Raw genomic sequence first — 22,455 nt, forward strand, 5'->3', positions numbered from 1 at the left:
CCTGATAAACCGTGCTCGGGGTGCCCGGGATGAACAGTACTCACGGGTACCGGGGGTGCTCGGGTGAACAGTACCGGGGGTCCTCGGGTGAACAGTACCCGAGGGTCCTCGGGGTCGACCGTGCTCGGGTGCTCGGGGTGAACAGTACAGGGTGCTCGGGTGAACAGTACACGGGGGTCGTCGGGTGAACAGTACCCGGGGGTGCTCGGGAGTGCTCGGGGTGACTGCGCTCGTGCTCGGGTGAACAGTACCCGGGGGTCGTCGGGTGAACAGTACCCGGGGTGCTCGGGAGTGTCGGGGTGAACAGTACCCGGTGAACAGTACTCGGCGCTACAGTAAAATCAGCCTCGCGCAGCTCCAGAACAGCAGCCATTAGGAAGGGGAAAAACTGGGCTAAACTAACCTGGGTGTCTCTCTAAATCAAAAGTAAAAATGACTAGAAGGGTGTACAGGGTCTAGACTTTGCTCAACCGCCTAGCAAAATGATTCCTAACTCAAATCCACATAAATCCTCATTTGTTCCCAGACTGCAGAACTTTAAGAACTTTGCAACCCTAGTTCCAGATTCAAGATCTATCCAACCAAAAATGAGCATACTTGCCATGGGAGCCTAGCAGACTCACCCAAGGTCCTTTGCTGAGGTTGGTGACCGCCAGTTGAAGGAGGAAACGACGGAAAATGGCTTGGAGAAGAGAGGAAAAACTGCTGCTTCCTTGCTTCTCCCAAAGAACACCAAACAAGTTCAGAACCAGCTCGAATTCCTTCGGGGAAACTGAAAATGAATTGGATGGACGAGTAGTCCTTGAGCTGGTGGTCTCGTGAGTACCACATACGTACCTTGATCTTGCTCCCAGAGGTAGGGATCCAAAGGGGAAAAAGGGAGCCTAAGAGAGAGAGTGAGAGAGACAACCAACTCCAACTTGCTTCCTCAAAAAGCCTTATATGGTGGAGTGGGTGAGGAGTACGTATGGGCAAGTTTGAGGGGAGAGAGAGCTGTTGCCCACTTATAGAGAGATATTTTCCACCCAAGTGGGCCCCATTTACCTAGAGGAAAGCCCAGACTTGCTTCCAGCTCCTTTATTTCTCTTAGTTTTTCCTTCTCCCACCTCATTGACTCAAAGTGAAGTGCTCCAGTGACCCAAACTGGAACATGAAGCTGAAATTGCATGTTTTAGGATTAAAACACACAATTATGGATTTCGGGACGTGACACCAAGGCTCCAAAACGGCCAGCCCCCGCTGAGCGGCGCCGGTGAACAAATTCGGTGGACGACTGGAGCAGACGAGCAGTCCTGTACAGCTGCACTGGAGTCTCAAGCGTGGTGCCTGGAGGAGCCGAGGAGGAAAAAAGTGCTGTCATGGGTGGATGGGCCAATAGCCAACGTGTGGCCCAAGTGCTAGTGTGGTACCCAAAGCGGCAAAGCCCAACCCAGAACCACTGGTCCACTGCCCACGTTCCCTAACTTCCAATCGCACAAGGCACAGGCGCACAGCACAATCGGGCAATCGGCAAATCTCTAAATCCCTAAATCGTCGAGCAGGACAGCGGCTCGGCGAGCAGCGGAGCAGGGCGAGCCGGGCGCGCGGTGAGCGAGCAGCCGAGCAGGGTCGCGGCGAGCAACGGTGAAGGGGCGCGTTGCGTGCGCAGGGCCGGCGCGGGCGCGGTCACGGGTGCGCAGCAAGCCAGCTAGCAGGGTCACGACGCGCGCGCGACCGCGACGAGCTAGCGACTCAACGAGCAGCGGAGCAGGGCGGGCCGGGCGCGCGGTGAGCGGCAGAGCAGGGCGGGCGGCCTGGCGCGGTGAGCAGCGGAGCAGGGCGGGGCGACGGGCGTGGGTGCGCGGTGAGCACTGAGTAGCGTCTGCAGCGACTCGCCTGTATTAAGTGAGCTGCTCAAACTGAGAAGGTATAAAAATGAGAAATGTATGTTTATATGAATTGAATAGCCAAGAAAATGAGAAATTTATGTTTATGTGAATTGAATAGCCAAGAAAATGAGAAATGTATGCTTCTTTGAATTGAGTAGCTAAGAAATTTCATCTTCTCTGAATTAATCTGCAAAGAACAGAATTACAAATGTATTCATGCATAGTTCACAATCTTTAGACTCTGTAACTATAACACATATTTTAGTGTGTGATTTATGGTATATTTGTGATAAAATTGTAGATTTGCAACATGTCCAAAAGAACATTGCTCACATATTATTCAAGTTCAAGCAGTGCCAACACTAGTAATACTGATGAGGGCACAAGTCAACCAAAGAAGTCTAAAGTGGAGTTTCGTTTCTCGGATATAGTTGGTGATCTAGGAAATCGCAAACCAATTGATCACTATGCATTTGAAATTAGAGATCAAGTAAAGAGGACATATGCTTTGAGTGGTCCAACTCAACCGGTTAATCATACATTTTCTCGTAGATGGCAAAGTGGTGAATGGAGATCCTTTCAAAAAATCTGGTTTGAGAAGTATGATTGGCTAGAGTATAGTGTTTCAAAGGATGCAATCTTTTGCTTATATTGTTATCTTTTCTTTAAGCCAGGAAAGTCTGAAAAATTTGTGAGTGATGTATTTGCAAAGTCTGGTTATGTCAACTGGAAGAAGGCTTTGCGTACTTTTGAGAGACACGGTAATTGCAAAACTCATAACAATGCAAGGCTGAAGTGTGACGACTTTATGAACCAAAGAACAAGTGTTACTCACAAATTTATTAATACCAGCAAGGAAGATAAAATTCGTTACAAGATTCGCTTGACTTCTTCTTTAGATGTTGCAAGATATCTCACTGAGCAAGGTGATGCTTTCCGTGGACATGATGAGTCTAATACTTCTATCAATAAGGGTAAATTTAGAGAGATGGTTGACTGGTTAAAAAACAAGAAGAAGAAGGTTAAGGATGAATATGAGAAATGTTCTACACGGTGCAAAGCTTGTGCACGACTAGTCACGGCAGTGATTATGGATGAGATTGGAGATATGAACTTCTATGTGCTTATTGATGAGTCTCGAGATGTATCAATAAAGGAGCAAATGACTGTGATTTTGAGGTTAGTAGTCCGTACTTTACTTTGCATTTTTATTGCTTTTGTATAATTTCAGATTTTATGTACTACTAAGTATACTAACATAGAATAAATTGGGTTGTGTAAGTTTGTGAATGATCAAGGAAAGGTTATGGAGAGGTTTCTTGGACTTCAACATATCAACAGATGTATAGCTGCTGCATTGAAAGAATCTTTGGTTAGTATGCTTTCCAGTCATAAGTTAACCGTCTCTAGGTTGCGAGGGCAGGGTTATGACGGAGCTTCAAATATGAGAGGTGAATTTAATAGTGTGCAAAAATTTATTCGGGATGAAAATCCTTATGCTTTCTATGTGCATTGTTGTGCCCATCAGTTGCAGTTAGTGATTGTTACCGTTGCAACTTCTAGTCCAGTCATTGCAGATTTCTTGAACTATCTTTCTTTAATAGTGAACATTGTGGGTGCATCGTGTATGAGAAAGGATGTCTTACTTGCAAAGCATCATGATGTGTTGCTAGAAAAGGTGAAGAATGGTGAGATTAGCACTGGAAGAGGACTGAACCAGAAAAGTAGCTTAGCTAGACCTGGAGATATTAGATGGGGTTCACATCTTAAAACATTGCTTTGTATTTTGCAAATGTGGGAAGCTATCTTGGAGGTGCTTGAGATTGTAAAGCAAGATTCTGTTAAACCGATGTGTAATGGTGGAGCATTTGGTTTAATTGGTAAAATGCAAAACTTTGATTTTGTATTCATCATGCTTTTGATGATAGACTTGTTAAGCATTACATATGACTTGTTGTGTGCTTTGCAAAGGAAGGATCAAGACATCGTTGAAGCAATGAGTTTAATTTGCAGGATATGAGGGACAATGGATGAGAGTCATTATTCAAAAGAGTGAAGTCCTTTTGTGACAAAAATGAGATTAAAGTGCCAAAAATGGACAAGGAAGTAAATGCTAGAGGGACGTATTCACGTAGAAGGCAAAAAGTAACAAATATGCATTTCTACCATATTGAGATTTTCATTGCTGCCATTGATGCCATTTTGTCAGAGATGAATCATCGTTTTAATGAAGTTAGTTCGGAGTTATTAGTATGCTTGGCTTCTCTTAATCCAAGGAACTTCTTCTCTAGTTTTGATGTGGATAAGCTTGTGAGACTTGCTGAGATTTATGCTGAAGATTTTACAGTAGCTGATTGTTTGTTGTTAAGGAATCAACTTCAAAGCTTCATTCTCAATATTAGGAGAAGTAAAGAATTTCTTGGATGTAGAGATCTTCCAAAGGTTGCTGAAAAAATGATTGAGACCGGAAAGAACATATCTTTTCCATTGGTTTATCGGCTCATTGAGCTAATATTGATACTTCCAGTGGCAACGGCATCAATTGAGAGAGTCTTTTCAGCTATGACTCTTATAAAAACAGATTTACGCAACAAAATGGGGGATGAATGACTTAATGACTTGATGATATGCTACACCGAGAAGGAGATATTTAGAAGCATTAGCAATGAAAAAATCATACAGGAGTTCGAAGACATGAATTGCCAAAAAATAATTTAGTGGTATGCTTCATTCTCTATCTCTCTTCTAATTTGAAAGAATGCCATATTTGAAAGTCGTTATTTGTAACTAATTTATCTTTTTTTAACATATTGCTTCTCATGAAGATTAATAGGCTATCGTCACGTACGCACGTGCTATCCATTGATTTGGTACGAACATATTGCCTATTCGTCTTTTATTCCTTCTTCTTTAATGTATTTTACACTTCATCTTTTATCTTTGCGTATGAAATTGCCTTGAAGAATGAAACTTGCTAAGGCTAAGAATGCTATATTTGAGGGAATTAGTGAAGAAATTTTCTCTAGAGTTAGAAACAAAGAATTCGCTCATGACATTTGGGTCGCTCTTTGTGAAATTCATGAAGGGTCTAGGAGAATTCGTGAGGAAAGATATCATGTGCTTATGAATGCTCTAAATCAATTCAAGATGTTTCCAAATGAATTATGCAATAACATGTATACTCGTATGAACATGCTTGTGGAAGAAATCAATTCTCTTGAACTCACCCAATTGTCCGATGGAGACATTATTCGTAGGATCTTGATGGTGCTTCCCAAGCTACAATACAATATTGTCATCTCTCTTTTTCATGAAAGGGACATCAATGACATGACCATCACCGATGCCGTGGAAAAGATATATGCTCATGAGATATTCTTGTTTGGAGATCATGAGTCTTCATCCAAGAAAAACCTTGCTCTCAAAGTAAAGATGGTTGACAACAACAAGAAGAAGAAGATGAAGCTTCCATCATCAAGTGAAAAGCGATGAAGATGATGATAATGATGGAGATGATGATGATGACTCCGACACTGAGCTTGCTCTTCTCATGAGAAGAACCGCAAGAATGATCTCTAAGTTTCAAAAGAAAGGCTACAACTATGATCCCAAGAAGAACAAATTTCGCTCAAAGAAATTTGACAAGTTCGGTGGCGGAGACAAGAAGAAGTGCTACAATTGTGATAACCTTGGTCACATATCATATGATTGCCCTCATCCCGACAAGAGAAACAAGAACAAGTCCAAGAAGCTTGATGCAAGTGAGGATGAGAACAAGTACAATAAGAAGGATCAAGACAAGAAGAAGAAGAAGATCTTCAACAAGAAAGGTGAAGGACGTAAGGCCTACAATTTTGGTGAATAGGTCTCCGTTGAAAGCTCAAGTGATGATTCAAGTGATTATGATGACAACAACTTCGCGGGTCTCGCCATCGTCAATGATGATCCACCTCTACCTCCACCACCTATGTGCCTCATGGCAAAAGGTAACAACAAGGTGAGTAGTGAGGAAGATGATAGTAGTGATGATGATGGTCTTTCTCCTAATGATCTATCTAAGCTAATGAATGACTATGCTACTATTATCAAAAGGCAAAAGGCTAAAATTAAGTCGCTTGAAAATGCTAATTCCATGCTTAGTTCCAGTCATGATGAGTTGCTTGACTAGCATAACTGGCGTTCTTTCGCTAATGTACGTCGTCAGTTTCCGCCGTTATCTTGAGATGATCAATAATACAAGAGTTAATATTGTGCATGTTCAAACATACCTAAGTGTTAAGACTGTCCGTCGCCTTAGAGACTATATGTTTTCTTTCTCATGCATTTTGTAATATACAGTTAAATTAGCAAATAATTTTTAATTTTGATGAAACTTACTAATTACATGAAATAACAACACATCGGTACACAAAATAAAGTGCCAACTCACCGAGATAAAATGACAGTTAAATTAACATCTCATTTCAAATTTAGTTGAAAGTTGTCAATTATATGAAATAACAAAATACGGGAATCAGATGACAGAAGCGAAACGATGCCGGTCACGACCATATTTGCCACACGCAAAAAAAAAATCAAGTATTTCGACACACCGTGTGCCGAATACATATGATGCATCTATCGTCATTGATGCATAAATAAATATACCAATTAGTAGTGATTGAATTCCTTCTATTATTCGGCACACGGTGTGCCGAATACACACTTCCCTATATTCGGCATACGGTGTGCCGAATACATATGATTTTCGGCACACCGTGTGCTAAATACACTGTATTCGACACTGTGTGTACTGAATACAGATACTAAATTCGTAAATAAAAAAATATTATCTATTTCAATAAATACGCTTAAATATATTGTACAAATTCATATTTTTTTCTAGTCAGTACACATATCTCGAGCCGGAACCCTGCCTGGTCCAGAATCTCCGAACAGCCGTGCCCGTCAGCTCGAGCGCTGCACGCCACGAAACTGCAAAGATTCCGGGCTCTCCGCAGCCACTGGAGCCCCAAGATTCGATTCCCTACGTGCAGCCACGGCCACTCGTGCAACGATGAATATACCAGGTGAATCCCCTCACGATTTCACCAGCCACTGCGAACTGTGAGCGCTCCAGAATCCTCGCGGATGCAAGGGGCCATCATCCGCGCGGCGGTGGCGCGCTGCCAAAAGAACCACCGCGCAACCACGTACGGCCGCCCTGCGGTACCACGCGTGCGCGTGCCGAGAAGCCTCTGCGTCGGCGGCGTGGGTAAATGGCTCATCGCGGCCGCCACGGGCGACCGAGTGCGGGCCGCGGACGTGCGCCCGGGTGGCGAAGGGAGGCAGCACGCGCCGCGCCCGGACGCCGTTGCGGAGACGCCGCCGCCGTCCCGCGGCACGAAGAGAGGGAGCGTGGCCGGCGCCGTCGCGCTCATCGTCGGGACCAGCATCGGGTCCGGAATCCTCGCCGTGCCGCAGCGCACTGCGCCCGCGGTGAGTTCCATCCCCTAGCTTGCCCTCGCGAGATCAACTTCAGCCGTGGCATGATCAGCAAAAGGTCCAAAATATAAGTTGGGTGGGTGCGGCACGCGTTGTCAAAGCAGAAAACCGCTGGAATTAATCGCTATCCGCTCCCGTACCTCCACCTACAACGGAACGAATTCACTGAAAGATGCGGTCATCTGGGCTTCCTCCAATAATCGACGATGCTATCGGTATCAGAAACTAATAGTAATTCACGACGGCCAAGCCACCCCTTCTCTCTGTCCCAACAATGAATATATTATCTTAGTATAGCAAAAAGGCCACCTTCTCCGTTCTTAAATTCTAGAAATTATCGTGTTAATCGGTGAAAAAATAGTAGCATCTGGACAGTTAGTTATGATAGTATAGATTATAACGGTTGAGATTGATTTGATATAGATGGCAATTGTATTTAGATGCAACTCTAATTTAAGATGTCCATATCAAATACGGTAAGGTTCAATATAGCTATTAATAAGAGAAAACCATCCAATTCAAACTATCTTCAATATGCGGCCAGGCAAACAGCACGCGCACACAAGCAGAGAAGCACAACCTTACTCCCGACGGTAGTAGGGATCAGGATTCCAGCATCGGTGACTAAACCAAGTAAATCGAGGTGAGAAAAGAATGCCTAGACTATAGCGAATATAGTCCTCGTAAAGTATATATATAATTTTGGTGATTAATAATACTATAGTCAACGTGTTTATTAAATATATGTCTTAGTATATCTTATGAATGTAATACATGAAGAATCCAACGAATTTGAACTCAAGAATGATTGAATTGGACGAGTTTAGAAGAAAATACACTTACCGGATGCTCCGGTGCTTAAAAATAAGAGCTCACTTGATGGTCCGGTACTTACTGAGGTGTTTGAGATACCAAATTGAAATATGTCTTGATTTACGTAAGATGAGTTATTGATAATGTTGGATTTGAGATGATTTTGGTTGGCATGAGCTTGTTTGTGTGTGTTCTTATTTATGGCTAACCAAAGTTTGAATTAGAGTAGACTGTTTTAGAGTCCAGAAAAAATAACTCATCGGAACATCCGGTGTGTGAGTTCTTGACCACACCGGATAGTCCGATAGTATGATGAAGTGAGCATTTGAACATTTTCAGTGCTGAAGAAGAAATATGAGCAAACACCGGATAGTCCGGCGTTTCAGTGTGAGCACTGGATAATATTGTCAGATCTTTTGTTACAGAGAAGTTGCAAAAGGGTGGTTCGGTGGATTTGCACACACCGGATTATCCGGTGATGGACATGAGATCACCGGAAGCTTTCACCAGATATTTTCCTGAAGAGAGCAAAAATTTTCTAGAACAAATAGTGCTACACTCACCGGATGGTCTGGTGTTCAAAAGCAAAACATGTTGGATCATCCGATGTTCACATTTTTAGTACAATGTATTTTTAATTGAGGATTTATGATTTTGGTTTTCAACTAGATTGGTTTGTAGTTGGAAAAATATGTTTGTTTGTCTCATGGTGTGCATATGATAGATGCAACTTGGTGGTCGACTACAGGATGATCGGGGTCAAGCGAGAGGATTGGTGCCGGATGATCAAGGAGGTCGGGCAGAATCAAGGGTGATCCTAGCTGTACACATGGAGATCAAGTAAAGCATAAAACAAGGGATGAAGAATGTGTGTTGATAAAGTCAAACGAATGGAATATCGGTGGGAGTGACAAGGCGGCCCGATAGATTATGAGTGGGAGAGACTTGTCGGCGATCAAGATCGTAACAAGGAGGATACGCGTCATCATTGGAGCGCTCGCTTCAGGTGAAAGCAAGTGACAACTAGTCACGCTTTGAGAAGTGTACTAGGGTTTCGCAGTTTGATCTCAAAATCGTGAGAGAATTAGAGGAGTACGTGGTACCATCGCGAAGCTTACGTCGAAGCGAATCTAAATCAGGAAGGCGTCGCAACCGTTCGATGAATGAAGAAAAAATGGACTAAAATATCCTCGGTGGTAGGTACGAGTGTACTATAAGAGAGGGGTATTTAGAAAAAAAACTAGAAACTTAGGGTCAAGTTTCCTAGTCTATAAATAGATGGGTATGTGTCGGTGAATCAGGAACCAGGGGTCCCTGAATCCCGAGACCAGGCCAGCAATCTGCCACGTGGCGCCATCCCGAGGGGTCACCTCCGCGAGGTAAAAAAGACTAAGTTCCGGGAGAGAACGCTCGCGGCCACATTCAGTGATCCCCGAGAACCCAGGTTCCCTGATGATCTGTGAAGACCAAGTACAGGGAGGGGTGTGCCCGTGCCTGCGAGCAGTAGCCCCCCAGGCACCCGAGTACCCCGAGGGCCCATTGAAGGAAGTTCCGGGAGAGAGTGCTCGGGGCTGCGTGCAGTGGCCCCCGAGCACTCAGTTCCCCGAGGATTCGTACAAGCATGCCCGGGAGAGAGTGCTCGGGGAGGTGAACAGTAGCCCCCGAGCACTCGGTTCCCCGAGGACCGAGGAAGGGCATTCTCGGGAGAGAGTGCTCGGGGAGGTGAACAGTGACCCCTCGAGCACTCGGTTCCCCGACGACCCAGGAAGCCCCCTGACAGTGGCCCCCAAAGGTGTCAGCCAGTCAAAGGCCCGAGCCTGCATTTAAGAGCGCGCGTGGCCTGTCACCTCCAACTGCTCCCGCCACGCTTGGTGTCAGTTCCTGCCATATTCTGGCAGAAGGGCGTGGGGACATTAAATGCACGGGTCCCATCCCGCGCCATCCGGCACGTATCGGAATAACGTCGCAAGGGCCGAGGCATTCCGTCTGCCGCGCTGCTGTGGTAGGAGAACAAGACAGGGCTGGCACGCCAGGTCGCTCTGCGGCTGCCTGGTGGGCCCTCTCCACGACGCTCGTTGCCAGTGCCATTATGGCGATAGATGACCGGGCGCGGGGGCGCGTTTTCAACCCCCAGTCACTTCGCACAGAGGCTATGATGATGCACTTTCCATTTATGGTGCCTTGGAACTCGTGCCCTCTCGTTCGGGGCACGCTACTGCTGGCGGGTATTTAAAGCAGCCGGCAGCACGGACAAAGACAAGTTGGAAAATCTCTTGAAAGGTGAAAAAAGTGGAAGTAGAGGCGAGACAAAAGAGAAGATCGAGAAGTCCAAGAGCACCCAAAGATAACATATACACACAGACCGAAGAACAAGGAGCCCCTGACTCTAGGATTGGCAGACATTCTTGTAACCAGCAACATCCTTGAGGGAAATTCTCAGGGCATTTATAGTATCCATACAGGAGTAGGGTGTTACGCCTCCGTGCGGCCCGAACCTGTCTAAACCCCCAGTGCATTTACTTCATTCCGCACTAGATCATTCCACCCCGCCAGCCATCGTATTCATATCCATTTATTTCTCCGGCAAACATATTCAGGATCATCCCCCCGGTCGAATCTCTAAAAAGGATCCCTCAGGATCCCTGCGACAGGAGTTAACCCTCCGACAGTATGGCTATGAGAGAGTTTGAACCAGTCACTGGAGCCCCTTGTGCCACCCATTTAAGAGCCTTATGCTAGGGTTTTAAAGAAGAGGAAGATGAATGCTTAGCCTATGTAATATGTGAGAGTTTTTGAGAGAAAAATCCTTATAATCCGTCTAAAATAGGGCTAACCTCTTTGAGTAATGAAGTTTATATTTTTGCATATGCTTGAATTCTCCTCCTTCCAGTCTGTCTCTATTAGTTCCTTTGCAAGTTTGTAAGTTTTTCTTTTTTGGTTATGATTTTCTTGTTGATTTTTGTTTTTGCTTTTGAGCTGCGATTTTTCAACCTTAGGAAGCTGTTTTCTTGTTGCTATATTTGTTCATATTCTCATATATTTGAGAGAATCTTGAATCCCCTTGCCTCTAGACCATCAACTTAGAGAGTTGCTTCTTTCGATGATTGTTCTTTTCCTTTATTATTTATTCAAGTTTCAAGCTTTTATTTATAAAGACACATGGAATGGTCTGAACATAGCATATGGTACGTATTCCATCCGTGGAATCATGTTTTTTTAACTTTCTTTCTCTCTTTGTCTCTCTAAAGTTTATGCTTTCGTTTATACATTTTTTAGGGGTGTTGGGTGAACAAGAAGTAGATCATTTATTTCGCAAGAAATTTTTAAAGCGCCTATTCACCCCCCTTTAGTCGCCGTTCTTGGTCCTACAGTGTTTGACTCAGAGAAAAAAGTGAAGACCTCACTGGATGGTTCAATGCTTAGTAAGTGTGCACCAGAGCATTTTATCTCTGAAGAATATTCTGCAGTTCAACACACCGAATGATCCGGTGTTAAGGAGAAGTGCACACTAGAGTATTTTCTAGGAGAAAATTTTTCAGTACAAAAGAGCTTTGAATTCACCGGATGGTCCGGCGATGAAGAGAATAATACATCGGAGGCTTGATCAGATGATTTTTCAAAAGGCTTTCAGAGGTATGAGAAGTTGTACACATCAGATGATTCGGTGATCATAGGGGTTATACACACCGAACAATTGAACAGTGACAAGTGGCTCGGTCAGACTCAAGTTTACTCACCGGATGGTCCAATAATGGCGTTGAAGGTTACATCAGCTTGTTTGTACTGCTATACACACTGCACAGTCCGCTGTTGGTACTGCTATTGACACCAGATCATCTGATGTTCATAGTCTATTAGAGCAATAGCTAGTTCGCGGGGTTGAGGTTATAAATACCCCTAACTCTGTCATTTGAGTGAGCTGGAGTCCAGAAAAGCTCATATACACTTGAGAAGACATCTAAGCCACCAAAATGCTAAAAGCGATCATCAAAGGTAATTAAGCCTAGGTGTTGTTGCCTAGAGAGGGGATCAAGAAGTGAACCTAGCTTGTACCAAGAGGTATGTCTACGCATTGGAGTCTTGATGACTCGTCAGCACCTTGGGCCATGATGGCTCAAATTTGTTGACCCTCCAACTTAGTGTGGAGTGACGTCAAGATTCTTGTACGGGGACATAGAGATACTTGACTTGGTGGCTCAAGCTCGTGCCGAGTTTGCTCTCTCTACCATATTTGTATTTTCACATTTAATTTTTGCAATCTATCCTTGCTTGTTTACCTTCATACAGTAGTTTGTTAGTATTGGCTATAAGTTGCAAACCTTTGAATGGTAGAGTAGACAAACTAGATAAATTTAGACCATTTTTAGATAGAAATTAATATATGTTTATCTTATGAAGTTTTTAGAGCCGGTTAGCTTTAAGTATCATAATTCATCCTTTTCTTAGGACTTCACTGATATTTTCATCGACCCATCGAGAATCCTTTTTTAGGGTTCGATGGCCTAGATGTTGATGGAAAAAAGCTAGCGGTGGTGGACGGTGGTGGAGTAGAGCAAGAAGCTCGGACGTGTGGCTCACCGACAACCACGTGGAGCGCAAGGTAGTTGTGGAAGGGTAGTGATGTCTCGGCAAGGTCTTAGCGTGGCAACGAGGACAACAACAAGCTGGCTTATCGAATCTAGTGGGCAGTGTAAGCCCCAACAGAACAGGCACACGTCATCAGCTACCATATGTTTAGGTAGATTAATTTCAATGGAAGGGCAAGCACCAACAAACCGGATGCTAATGTCTTCACCGCCATTTTCTTATTTTATACTTTATAAAATATTATGATTTATTTGATGCAATACAATCTATTTGTACTAATTTGCTAAAAAAAATTAAATGAGTCTAGCTACGCTATTTGCGTAGGTTGCTAGTTGCCACAATAATTGTGTTAGTAGTACAAGTCGATTATGAACTACTATAATGTACTTGCGTGGGGGAAATTTCAGATTTTGCCATCGATGAAAGTGATGCCCTTAAGTCTGACATCGACAGAACATCCATCTAGATTTTTCCACCGATTCCTGGCCTTCTATCCATCTTTTGACACTTTCGATTGTTTGGATAAGTGCACCAATATTTTATAATCTATCCCGATGCCCAAACTTTCTACCCTGACCATTTTGCCCCTCGCCTAAAGGATAAGTGTTAGGGATGCATCGGGGTTGTATTAGCCTGGTCATCTTCTCCAAAGCACTGGTGTCGGAGGGTGAACTCCTATCGCAGGGATCCGGAGGGATCCCTTTTTGAGATTCGGTCGGGGGGATGATTCTGAATATGTTTGCGGGAGAAATAAATGGGTGTAAATGCGATGACAGGTGGGATGGAAGGATCGAATGCAGAATGCAGTAAATGCACTGGAGGGATATTTAGACAGGTTCGAGCCACACTGAGCGTAATACCCTACTCCTGTGTGGATGCTATAAATGCCCTGAGAATGCTGCTGGTTACAAGAATGTTTGTCTATCCTAGAGCTTCGGGCTCCTTATTTTTCGGTGGTCTCAGCTTTTGTGCTTGTACTGAGAGTTCTTTGAGTTTTTGAGAATGCGTATCCTAGGCTTTTTGCCTCTGAGAGTCTTCTGATTTGTCTGTACCCACCGGTTCTCTTAAATACCCGCCGACGGTAGCGTGCCCCAAAAGGGAGGGCACGAGTTCCAAGGCGCCATAAATGGAAAAGCGGTCATCATGGGCTGCTGCGCGAAGCGACGGGGGGTTGAAAACGCGCCCCCTCCCCCGCCCGGTCTCGGTCGTCATGATGGCGCTGGCAACGGGCGTCGTGGAGAGGGCCCACCGGGCAGCCGCAGAGCATCCCAGCGTGCCCGCCCAGTCTTGTTCGCCTGACACAGCATGGCGGCAGACGGGGTGCCTTGGGCCTTGCGATGCTATCCCGAGGCGCGCCGGATGACGCGGGATGGGACCCGTGCATTAAATGTCCCCACGCCCTTCTGCCAGAATGTGGCAGGGATTGACACCGAGCGTGGCAGGAGCAGTTGGAGGTGACAGGCCACGCGCCCCGTTAAATGCGGCATCGGGCCTTTCTCTGGCTGATACCTTATCACTGGACCCCTGTGGGGGCCGCCGACGGAGGACTTCTTGGGCTGTCAGGGAACCGAGTGCTCAGGGGTCACTGTTCATATCCCCGAGCACTCTCTCCCGGAAACGCCCTCTCTTGGTCCTCGGGGAACCGAGTGCTCGGGGGCTACTGTTCACGGCCCCGAGCACTCACTCCAGGAATTGACTGTTCGGATCCTCGGGGAACCGAGTGCTCGGGGGCCGCTGTTTGCAGCCCCGAGCACTCTCTCCCGGAACTACCTTCCTTGGGTCCACGGGGTACTCGGGTGCTCGGGGGCCACTGTTCGCGGCCCCGAGCACACCCTTCCCGTTACTCGGTTTTTCTGGTCGTCGGGGGACTTGAGTGCTCGGAGGCCACTGTTCATGACCCCGAGCACTCTCTTCCCGGTCACTTGGTCTTCGAGATCATCGGGGAACTCGGGTACTCGGGGACCACTGTTCATGGCGCCCTCTCCCGGGACTTAGTCTTTTCGTACCTCGCGGAGATGATCCCCGCGGAAGGACGTCATGTGGCGGATTGCTGACCTGACCTCGGAATTCGGGGATCCCTGGTTCCTGATTCACCGACAACTGGTCACTCTCGTACCTTTCTGCTCAGCGCTCCACCACACCCCTACCACTACTTGCCTGTCGCCATGTTTGGGAGCACGTCGAGGAGCATGAAGTCACAGTCAAAGCCATATGAGGAGGAGCAAGTCGAGGTAAGGAGGCCGAATTATCCAATTTTAGTATTGCTTGGCATCCAATTGGAAGATTTGGGAATTTTTGAAGCTAGGGCTCACTGCTCCTGTAATAGGAATTTTCATTTTTTTTTCAAATGCCAACATGTTTTTTCTTCATGTGAGAGAAGGAGTATGTACAGTACCTCCAGCTAAATGGTTTCCTCATAGTTGACTCCACTAGCATAGTAAATGCTATTCTAGATCTGGTTGAACCTCATGCTAACCTGAAGGAGATTGCTCCTGTTGAATTGAAGCATGAGGTTCAGTCCTTGAAGGAGTACGTTGTGCACAAGGAAGTGATGGCAGGCAATATGCAAATATTGATCATCTTAGGGAAGATAATGGTCATTTTGTGTACTGTGAATGCCATTCTTCTCCGTTTGCTTCTTTTTGTTTAACTTGTCAAGTGAAATGATGTAGCATTAGCTGGCTAATGTGCAATATTATGAGCTATCTGATGTATTGTACACTAACTGCAATGGAATGGGATTTCTCCTAGAAAGAAAGGAAGCAGGAGTACACACCAATAAAATTAACCTGAGCTTGTAGGTGCATAAACATTGGTTGCAACTAAGGTGCCCTCAATAGCTGAGCTAGATTGTGCCACAACATTTGTCACACTAGAAATCAACTATATGTACCCTTTCTTATCACACACTTCCACATACAGAAACAACCACATCAAATGATCCATATCCTGGAAGTGCAAAAGAATTTCCAAGTTGTGTGCAATATGAACTTGTTCACCACTGTCCTGTCCTTATCCAGTACATAAACCTTTGGTTCCTAACATGAACCCCAAATAATCTTGCTGGATAGATCAACAAAAAGTTTTCCAAAGTGTACCCATGAGAATATATCCACCATTCAATAACCTTCTTCTCTATTGTCACAACTGATCTATCATCCAGTTTTGCCATAAACTTATCAATGGTAACACAAATTCTAAACGCTCGGTCAGGGTCAAGGCTAACCACAATACATAAATAACAAAAAAATGGAGTTAGGGCACGAACTAACTCCATCAGCACGGACAAAATACCTCAAATGAAATACATGCGCAGTTCAAGAACTTACCACGGATTTATATCATCGAGGTTCATCCTTGCTACTTCAAATCAAATAGGGCCCAACCGCACATCTACGGTTTGACAAATCTGAAATAGAGGGAAGCATTTTAGAACGAAAAACAATCTTGGATCGATGGGGGAAACGAGTTACAAGGTGCTCATACCTTTTAATCAAGGCCATTGCTGTCGTCGTTACCGGATCTGGAGGAGAAGACGCTGCAGCCGCACTTATCTAGGTTGGGAATGGGAGCTAGGAGTCGTGTGAGCTAGGTTGAGAACCAGATATGACTTTGACTCACCTGTATCGATATACGATGGGCAAAATTGTCCTTCTGTCATAGCTTCAGACATGGTAAAGAAAAAAATACTAAACAATCGAAAGTGTCAAAAGGTGCATATAATACCAGGAATCGAAGGCAAAATCGGGATGGATGCTTTATCGATGTCAAACTCAAGGGCATCACTTTCATCCGTGGCAAAATCTGAAATTTTCCCCTACGCGGAATAAGCAACTCGATTTCTCTATCCGAGTTATGAGCATCCAATGGGTGGTGATTGTTCGTTTTTAGTTGGCACGATCAGCCTTTACGTTTAATTGTTCCACTTTCAGCTCTCAGCCTTGATCTGCAAATATTTTTCCCTTTGTTTTTTTTTTGAGACATAATCTGCAAATATTTCCAGAAGGGAAGAAACATCACCCCATCCGTCGCATATTTCATCATGAACCGGAACTAACTTCTCACAACTAGCAGGGTTTCATTCCGAGCGCGGCGTGCATGATCACATGCTGGGCTTTTCTGGTGGCCGAAGCGCTGCTTCTGGTCGAGATCAACGTCCGCTTGCGGCGGAGGAGGAACAAGGACAATGGCGGCGGCGATCTTAACTGCCGCGGCGGGGATCTCGAGGTCATCTCCATGAAGAGCATGGCGCAGGAGACGCTGGGCGAGTGGGGCGGGAACGTGGCCACCGCCACCTACCTGTTCCTGTCCTACACTTCCATGGTCGCCTACACGTCCAAGTCCGGCGAGGTGCTGTCACGCCTGATCGTTGGCGTTCCCGAGCCCGTCTCCGGCGGCGCCTTCACCACCGCGCTCGCGCTGCTCGTCGCCGGCGGCGGCACGGGCATCACCGACCGAGTGAACCAGCTGCTCACTTTCGTCATGATAGGTACTGTCTGCTCACGTCCGTCCGGAAGTGCATTCGCTGATCGATCGATGAGCTGCCATTGCTGAGACGAACTTTACACTAAAGATCAAACTGATGCATGCATCGATGCGTTTCCTAGATCTGCATTAGTAACACGCATCTGGAACGAATTAGGCCCCGCTGTTTATTCCGATGTCTTAACATTTCCAGACACGTAAACATGTCATTAATGTACACAACGAAACCGTCCCAACAGAGGGCGTCCCGTGTGCAATGTGGTGCACTGGCAGCACTGTACCAATACTGTGCTGAAGTAAAGGCATGCAGACTAGCATATGCATGCAACTTGCCATGTTCGTGTTTGAGTATTAACCATGCTGTAATCGACCGACAACGTGATCCGACCTGTCTCTGACAACAGGTTTACTGCTGACGATTGAGGTCTCGGCGGTGGCGTTCGGCGGTGGCCTGAGCTTGCCAGCGAACGCCAACTGGGAGCAGGTCCCCGCGACGCTGCCTGTGATCATCTTCACGCTCGTCTTCCATGACATCGCACCAGGTACGTACTCCAGTCCAGTAAATCACCACACAGTATTGAGTCCTGTTCACACGCGATTGTTGTGTGCGTGTGAACAGTCCCAATCATTCAGGATGAGTGTTTGGGGATGGGAACGCTGTCCGTGGGGCATGGCGGGGTGACCCGTCTAGGTTTTTTCTATCGTCATCGCTACAACCATTGCTTCATCGTCAGAACATCTTCCACATCTCTCCCCTTCCATTCCACTCCATTCCCTACTCCCACAACAACCCCAACTGCCTCCGCACCTCTTCGATCGCCCCACACCTCCTCCGGTTGCCGTAGCCCACCTCCCCAGGTTCCCGCCCCCTCCCATCACACCCTTCTTCATCTTCGATCACCTCTCCACCATCCGGTCTGCAGGCTAACATGGGACATAGTTAGTCTTCGTTGTCACCGTCATCTCTCATCGCCGCCGTGGGCAACCTATAGGATCATTATGTGCAAAATATGAAATCAAAGAAGGATGAATGATTGTGAAAAACAAATTCAAATTTTGATTGATCCTAATAAAATTTTTAATTTAATCTCGTAATCAGTTCAGGATAGACTACTATCATGCCACTAAAAATAATGTAAAAAAATCTAACAGTTCGATTGTCCTAAAATTTTAACAGTAAAAAATAAACAATATAAGAAACAATTCCAATAAGAATAAGTCAATCTAATATCTAATCAAGAGTTATGAACTTCGCAAGTATGCTGTGATAGATAATGTCAGAAATAGATTAAACCCTAAAATAATGATTATGAAAATTACAAAAAATTAATCAAACAAAATTTCCAGAACCTCTCCTGGATGCTCAAGAATGATTTTGGACGGATCGAACGAAAACAAATCGCATTGATCCGAAGATCCATAAAAAATGAACAACGAACGACAAAATGAAAAGCATGAAGAAAGAACAAAATTACCAACTCGTCAACTTATAAAATTTGACCTTCATTGCATGGGTGTGTTCACAAGATAAATCTTAAAGTATTTCTAAGATTAAATTTTATAAAACTACAACTATTTGCACATAACTATCACAAAACTACAACTTCTGAAACGTTTCACAAAACTATAAGTATTCATATCTCTAATAATACAAAACTATATTTTTATGTTTCATAAAACTGCAACCATTTGACACCGAATAATTGTAGTTTTGCGCAAAAACTACAACTACGACCCTACGACCGATGCGCCTCATCCGCCCCACACGCTCGCGCCTCGGACCGCATGCCCAACTCCGGGCGTGGGCCGCACCTCCGAACACCTAGGCCGCCTGCCCCTCCGCGCCCATGCCATAGCTACTGGGCCAACAGAGCCAACCACACGCCAGCACAGTACCACCTTACAGTACTGCCTTTTTTTTAATCCTTCTCTTTTTATTCCGTAGCACACATGCACGCATGCCGCATGAAATAAAAAAACCTTTCATACCAAACGTCACAGCGTGTACATCTTAGGGTACAATTCATCTTTACTTCATGATTCTCTGGCTCGACCGTCCTACGTGATATTTTAATTGTCTTGATATCAATTTTTCTCTGAATCTAATCTCGATTCCGTCACCGATCATATATGTTATATGGACACATATGCATATGAATAAAATCAACAACTAATTTCAAGCACAAATTTTTATAAACTTAACTCATATCAATCTACATAACACCATCGTCGCAAAAGTATATTGTCAAATCCACAAATATCATTATACTACCACGAGTATATCTAAGCAACATATTAAATACAGATACACATCAACAGATATAATAATACTGAATCACTTTACGTTTTTACCAATTTCACAATAAAATTAATTTTTCAGCTCACATGCTCTCACACAACCAGTTGGCAGCCGGATCAACGGAGGGGTGCAACTGCATCCTCGGATCGTCGCCTCTGCCGCGGCACGCGGGTGACAGCCGTTGGGCCGGGCGCCCGTGTTGGCCTTTCGTATCTTTGCAGGGTAGCTGCCAGCCCCATTGCTGCCCTCATTGCCCTTTCGCCCGTCGCCATCTTGGGTTGGACATCCACAACCCCACGTTGCCTCCGGATCTGGGGAAGCCGGAGCAGTCATCCCCATCATCATGGGGCCCGGGCCTTTGGAGGGCAGCGCCTCATCGCCCTTGTCACCCCACGCCTCCCTCTTGCGCGGGTCGCTGGTCGTGCTGCCAGTGTCGACCCGCGATCCGGGGCACCCCTGGCTGTCACGCGGCCACCATGCCAAAGGCCCCTCCCTCGCCGCACCCTTCCCACGCGGCGCGGGACAGCACCACGTCACCGTCAGCTCCGTCGTAGTCATCTTCTTTGTCGGGCGGTTTCCCCACACCTGCGACTCAACTCGCAATTGCCGAGGAAGTGATTTCCCGATTGGACTTGGTACAGGAAAGACGGTCGCTTTTGGTCGCCGACGACCAGGCCCTTCGTGATGATCTATAGGCTAGGATCCCGTTCATGGAGGTGGCAATGGCGCCCACCGGATGCCACACCTACCGCATGTAGCAGTGCGGGATGACAGGTCGTCATCAAGCACAGTCGGCTTCTTCCATATCGCCACGAGAACACCGGTCGTTGAGGATCCGCCCTGAAGCAGGAGGGAGATAAGCTGTGCCCGCATAAGCAAACGGGACTACGTCAGAGTGCGCCCGTCTTGCTGCCAAGAACCGCGGATGCACCACCAATCCCAAGGTCCCCAACACAAACGCGGAGAAGGATTTAATCAAGGAGTTCACTGCCACTGGTGAGCAGTTTGGAGGGTTAGGGTGTAGTGTTAGTTCGTTTTTCTATACCGTGAGTAGTAGCTTTTAGTCTTGGTGTGCCGCCGCTTGGTGTTTGGACCAAGTGGGCGTGAAGGTCGCTATAATGGTGTACTCCCCTTCTTCTTAATGTAATATATGCATTGCACGTTCTCAAATAACACCACAGTATTGACTCTCTACGCGCCAGACAGTTCAGAGTTTGTTAGCACCGGAAAGGTAGTACTGAACATTGCTGATTTCGCAGTGATCTGCGCGTACCTTGGAGGGGATCTCGCGAGGATCCGGCTATCGATACTGGTCGGGAGCATCGTGCCGCTTCTGTCCTTGCTCGTGTGGGACGACATCGCTCTCGGCCTCCACACTGATCTTAATGGGTTTGACATTCTGGACATGCTAAAGACAGAGTAAGGTCACTAGACTGCTAGGAGCATGGCACCGAGCTTTGGATCATGCCACCGAGGCATGCAATTTCAGTCACATGAATAGAGCTCTTTGATCTGTAGATGGAGCTATACGGTGGTGGAGACTTTCTCGCTCCTCGCCGTCGGGACATCGATCATCGGAACTCTGCTCGGAGCTTCCCAGTTCTTCATCGAGCAGATGAACAAACTAGTCTCTTCAGCAACGCAGGGACATGTATGGTTCATCCGAACAATAAACCTACTCAAACTATTTCCGGGAAAATCTGGTAAGTGTTTTGACCAAACAAGTGGTAAGTGCAGGATAAGATCAAGGAAGGCATTGTTGTATTTCCAAAGGAAGGTGGATCCAGGCATCTTGGTTTGGGAACAATTCTGGAGAACAACAGGCTCAGCTACTTTGCTACGGCGATTGTGGTTGTCCCAACCATGCTTATTGCTGCTACTGTCCCCAACTCATTCTCCACAGCAACTGACATCGCAGTGAGTGTATATCTAACCCATGTGGCGTTCTTAAATTCCTGGGCTAAGAAATGATGCACCGTATTTCCTCATTATACGCTGTCTCGCTGCACTGATGTCGTACACAATGTTCAGGGTGGCTACTGCATGACCATCTTGTACGGTGTTCTCCCTCCATTGATGGCCTGGACTATCGTCTCCAAACTGTCTGATCCAAATGCCGAACCAGTAGAAGCAGAGCAAAGTAAAGACCACAAAGGAGAAGTGGAGTTAACTAGTGCAAAGCCTGTTCTGGTTGTGATGGGGGTGTTCTCTGTGCTTATGGTCTTTGAGCAAATTTTTCAAGACTTGGTCAGTTTCAACGCCTCTCTCGCCTCATAGACTAGAATAGAAACGAAGTCGAGTCGACAATGTTGAATTCGCATCAACCATGGGTTGATGCAAGAAGGGAAAGATTGTTAGGCCGTGTAAATACGAAATAATACATGAAGTGAACACAGTAGTTTTGTGCAGTTAAAACGTGCTGTAAATATGTTACTGTAGATCGGCTCTGTGAGAGGACTGGTTGAACTGGCATTGCAGGAAAACAATGTAACAGACCAGCCTATCTTGGAACTGCAAAATAGTACGGTAGAGAGGCAGTTCAGGCATTGAGAAGCCCTTAAGGTGTCTCGCTTGTAGAAGAGGAGAGCCCACGATGGCAACTCCTCCGCTGCCCTCTGCAGCGGCAGCGCACGGTGGCGGTGCGACCGCGCGATTCCGCAGAACAAGGTTGCGAAATCCACCGGGGCGCGCGGAGCACTTGGTGCCTTTTCTTTCTTTCTTTGAAGGTTACATTCAATCCGTATACAACCGACGCATACACATCACACACGCATATATACATGTGTGTGCATTCTTTACAAACGCTAAGAAAATATTAGAGAGCACTAAACCCTTGGTGTACGGGTGTGTAACAATAACCTGAACGCGTAAGAGTATGTACCCGTATAACCCCGAGAGAGAATGCACATAGGAATAAAT

At 45.9% G+C, this 22,455-nt stretch overlaps 1 protein-coding gene across 3 annotated transcripts; it reads left to right on the forward strand.

The window, feature by feature from the left end:
- Positions 1–6,843: 6,843 nt before the first annotated feature.
- LOC133912073 (uncharacterized) lies at positions 6,844–21,969 on the forward strand. Of its 3 annotated transcripts, XM_062354633.1 has the most exons (7): positions 6,871–7,346; positions 16,827–17,241; positions 17,642–17,779; positions 20,796–20,955; positions 21,055–21,187; positions 21,274–21,453; positions 21,568–21,969. In XM_062354633.1, exons 1-7 carry the CDS (start codon positions 6,999–7,001, stop codon positions 21,811–21,813), a joined length of 1,620 nt encoding a protein of 539 aa, XP_062210617.1. In that variant the 5' UTR covers positions 6,871–6,998; the 3' UTR covers positions 21,814–21,969. The 3 variants fall into 3 exon arrangements, with proteins under 3 accessions (XP_062210618.1, XP_062210619.1, XP_062210617.1); XM_062354634.1 differs by lacking the exons at positions 20,796–20,955; positions 21,055–21,187; positions 21,274–21,453; positions 21,568–21,969 and adding an exon at positions 19,618–20,171 and having other exon boundaries at positions 6,844–7,346; XM_062354635.1 differs by lacking the exons at positions 20,796–20,955; positions 21,055–21,187; positions 21,274–21,453; positions 21,568–21,969 and adding an exon at positions 19,648–20,171 and having other exon boundaries at positions 6,845–7,346.
- Positions 21,970–22,455: the final 486 nt, after the last annotated feature.

The sequence above is a fragment of the Phragmites australis genome, chromosome 3, assembly GCF_958298935.1.
Source record: "Phragmites australis chromosome 3, lpPhrAust1.1, whole genome shotgun sequence".
NCBI classification, from domain to species: Eukaryota; Viridiplantae; Streptophyta; class Magnoliopsida; order Poales; family Poaceae; genus Phragmites; species Phragmites australis.

What these genes read in the sequence shown, in the direction of transcription:
- LOC133912073 (XM_062354633.1), top strand. Translation starts at nt 6,999, where the DNA reads ATGCAAGGGGCCATCATCCGCGCGGCGGTGGCGCGCTGCCAAAAGAAC. An exon ending in GCTCACTTTCGTCATGATAG is followed by an intron (nt 17,242 to 17,641) that starts GTACTGTCTGCT and finishes CTCTGACAACAG; the next exon opens with GTTTACTGCTGACGATTGAG. An exon ending in CTTCCATGACATCGCACCAG is followed by an intron (nt 17,780 to 20,795) that starts GTACGTACTCCA and finishes CTGATTTCGCAG; the next exon opens with TGATCTGCGCGTACCTTGGA.